Source organism: Echinops telfairi, unplaced genomic scaffold (assembly GCF_000313985.2).
Source record: "Echinops telfairi isolate 266 unplaced genomic scaffold, ASM31398v2 ScPeMD7_655;HRSCAF=1070, whole genome shotgun sequence".
NCBI classification, from domain to species: Eukaryota; Metazoa; Chordata; class Mammalia; order Afrosoricida; family Tenrecidae; genus Echinops; species Echinops telfairi.
In genome coordinates, this window is record NW_022104553.1 from 15014642 (window position 1) to 15016404 (window position 1763).

Sequence of the window (1763 nt, forward strand, 5' to 3'; positions counted from 1 at the left end):
CCCTGGGGAGCTTCTACTCTGATTTATACAGTCACTGTATGTTGAAATCCACTCAATCGAGATGGGTTTGAGCTTCCAGAATGTAAGACAATAAGGGTGTTGTTGAAAGCCACTCTAAGTTGAGGCCAGTCCCTGGGGGCACAAAGGGTTACTAAATCACTTGGAAACTACCCAAAAGGCTGGCAATTTGAATTCACCCAAAGGTGCCTCAGAGGAAAATCTTGGCAACCCACTTCTAAAACGTCACAGCCATGAGAAACCGTATGGAAACCACAATTCTATTGGACACACATGGGGTTGCCATGCTTTGGAATCCACCAAATGGTAGCTGTCAGTTGAGTCTGTGTTGTGAAAATTGGGGACAGTTTGCTACTGCAGCCACAGGAAACTAATATAAAGGGCCAAGCGTGTTTGTGTCCTAGCAGGCTCCCTCTGGGCCTGGGCTGTGGTTGCCCCATGCCCCATGGCCACTGTAGGTAATTCTGGCAACCAGGTGTGGGCCAAGAACGGGTCAGGGAAGATACTCCCTCCAACACGCTGGCTTCTCACCTTTCAGCAGCAGAGCACAGAGACCAACTGCATAGACATGCCTGGGCCCAGGGTAGCGAGGAGGACATGGGTGGGTGGGTGGGGGTGTTGGGCAAGCTGTAGGTACCTGCAGGCATTTCCAGGCTGCCTCTCGGTCACCTGCAATGCTGTCACTCCTCAGACGACTACTAGGCACTCACTGTGTGCTGGGTGCTGAGGGATGCAGATGTAAACAAATCAGACAGGAGTCTCCAGTCTTATAAATTCACATTTCTTTCTTGAAAATGCCCACCACGACCCATGGCAACCCAATCTGGGCTCTGGAGCCCAGGGGAAACAAGATATTCAGGTGAGGCCTGTGCAGGGGTTTCCCAGGCAGGCTTCAAGGAGAGGAACATGAGGGCTAGAGCCACCCTGCCTACAGGCTGCTGCCCACTGGTAGGATCAGCTCAGTCTTGAGCTGGCAGACTGCTAGGAGGGCAGGGTAAGGGCTGAGGAACACCTGTAGGGGGAGAAGGTGCAAGGGCTGGCCCTGAGGGATATAAAGAGATGGAGGTGACAGGATTTTGGAGGCCAGGCAGGGAAAGTCCAGGAGCACCCCCTCCTCATCCCCAGCCACAGTCTGTCCCAGAGGGCAGCCTGGCCTCCCTGAACCCTGGTGACCAGAGTTGCCTCAGAGCATGCTGGGGGAATCCCAGAAGTCACACACTACAAAGTTATTTGAGGCTCTGGGGTGGGACTCAGGCCCCCTCTGGCAGTTCCCAGCCAGGAAGGCATCATTCAGAGTGGCAGTTTACTCGGAATCAGCAAGGGGGTGGCAGATCCAACCTGCAGCGGAGTCAGGGTTATAGCTGTCCCGGAAGACCTCGGAGAGGCTGCACTGTCGTGGACCGGTTCTTGGGGTGTGGTGAGGGGGACGACGATAGCAGCACGACCCTACAGGAACTGGACTCAGGGGCTTTCCTCTAGCCGGGCGCCCGGAGGTACCCGGGCCAGGTGTGCCTCCCAAGTAGAAAGGATTTGTGGGTCCCAGATGGGGGCTGTGCTCAGGGGCAGGTCTGTGCTCCGTGGTGACTGGTGACGCTAGCAGCCTGTGGTGCCGCAGTGGTGGTGGAGGCAGCGGCGCCCTCAGGAAGTCACTGTGCTGTCCACACCCTCCTGTTTCGCGCTAGTGCTGATCCCCACCAGGGCTCCGACGCCCAGCGCCGCGCCCCGCTGTTCCCCGGCAGCTGCTC

The 1763-nt window shown here is 56.7% G+C and overlaps 1 protein-coding gene across 1 annotated transcript in view; it reads right to left on the minus strand.

Moving 5' to 3' along the window:
- Positions 1–946: 946 nt before the first annotated feature.
- The window catches only part of RNF225 (ring finger protein 225), a 1987-nt gene continuing 1170 nt past the window's right edge, over positions 947–1763 (minus strand). The window contains exon 2 of the mRNA XM_030886214.1: positions 947–1030. Within this exon, the coding sequence (XP_030742074.1) occupies positions 947–1030 (84 nt within the window). The remainder of the gene's footprint in view (positions 1031–1763) is intronic.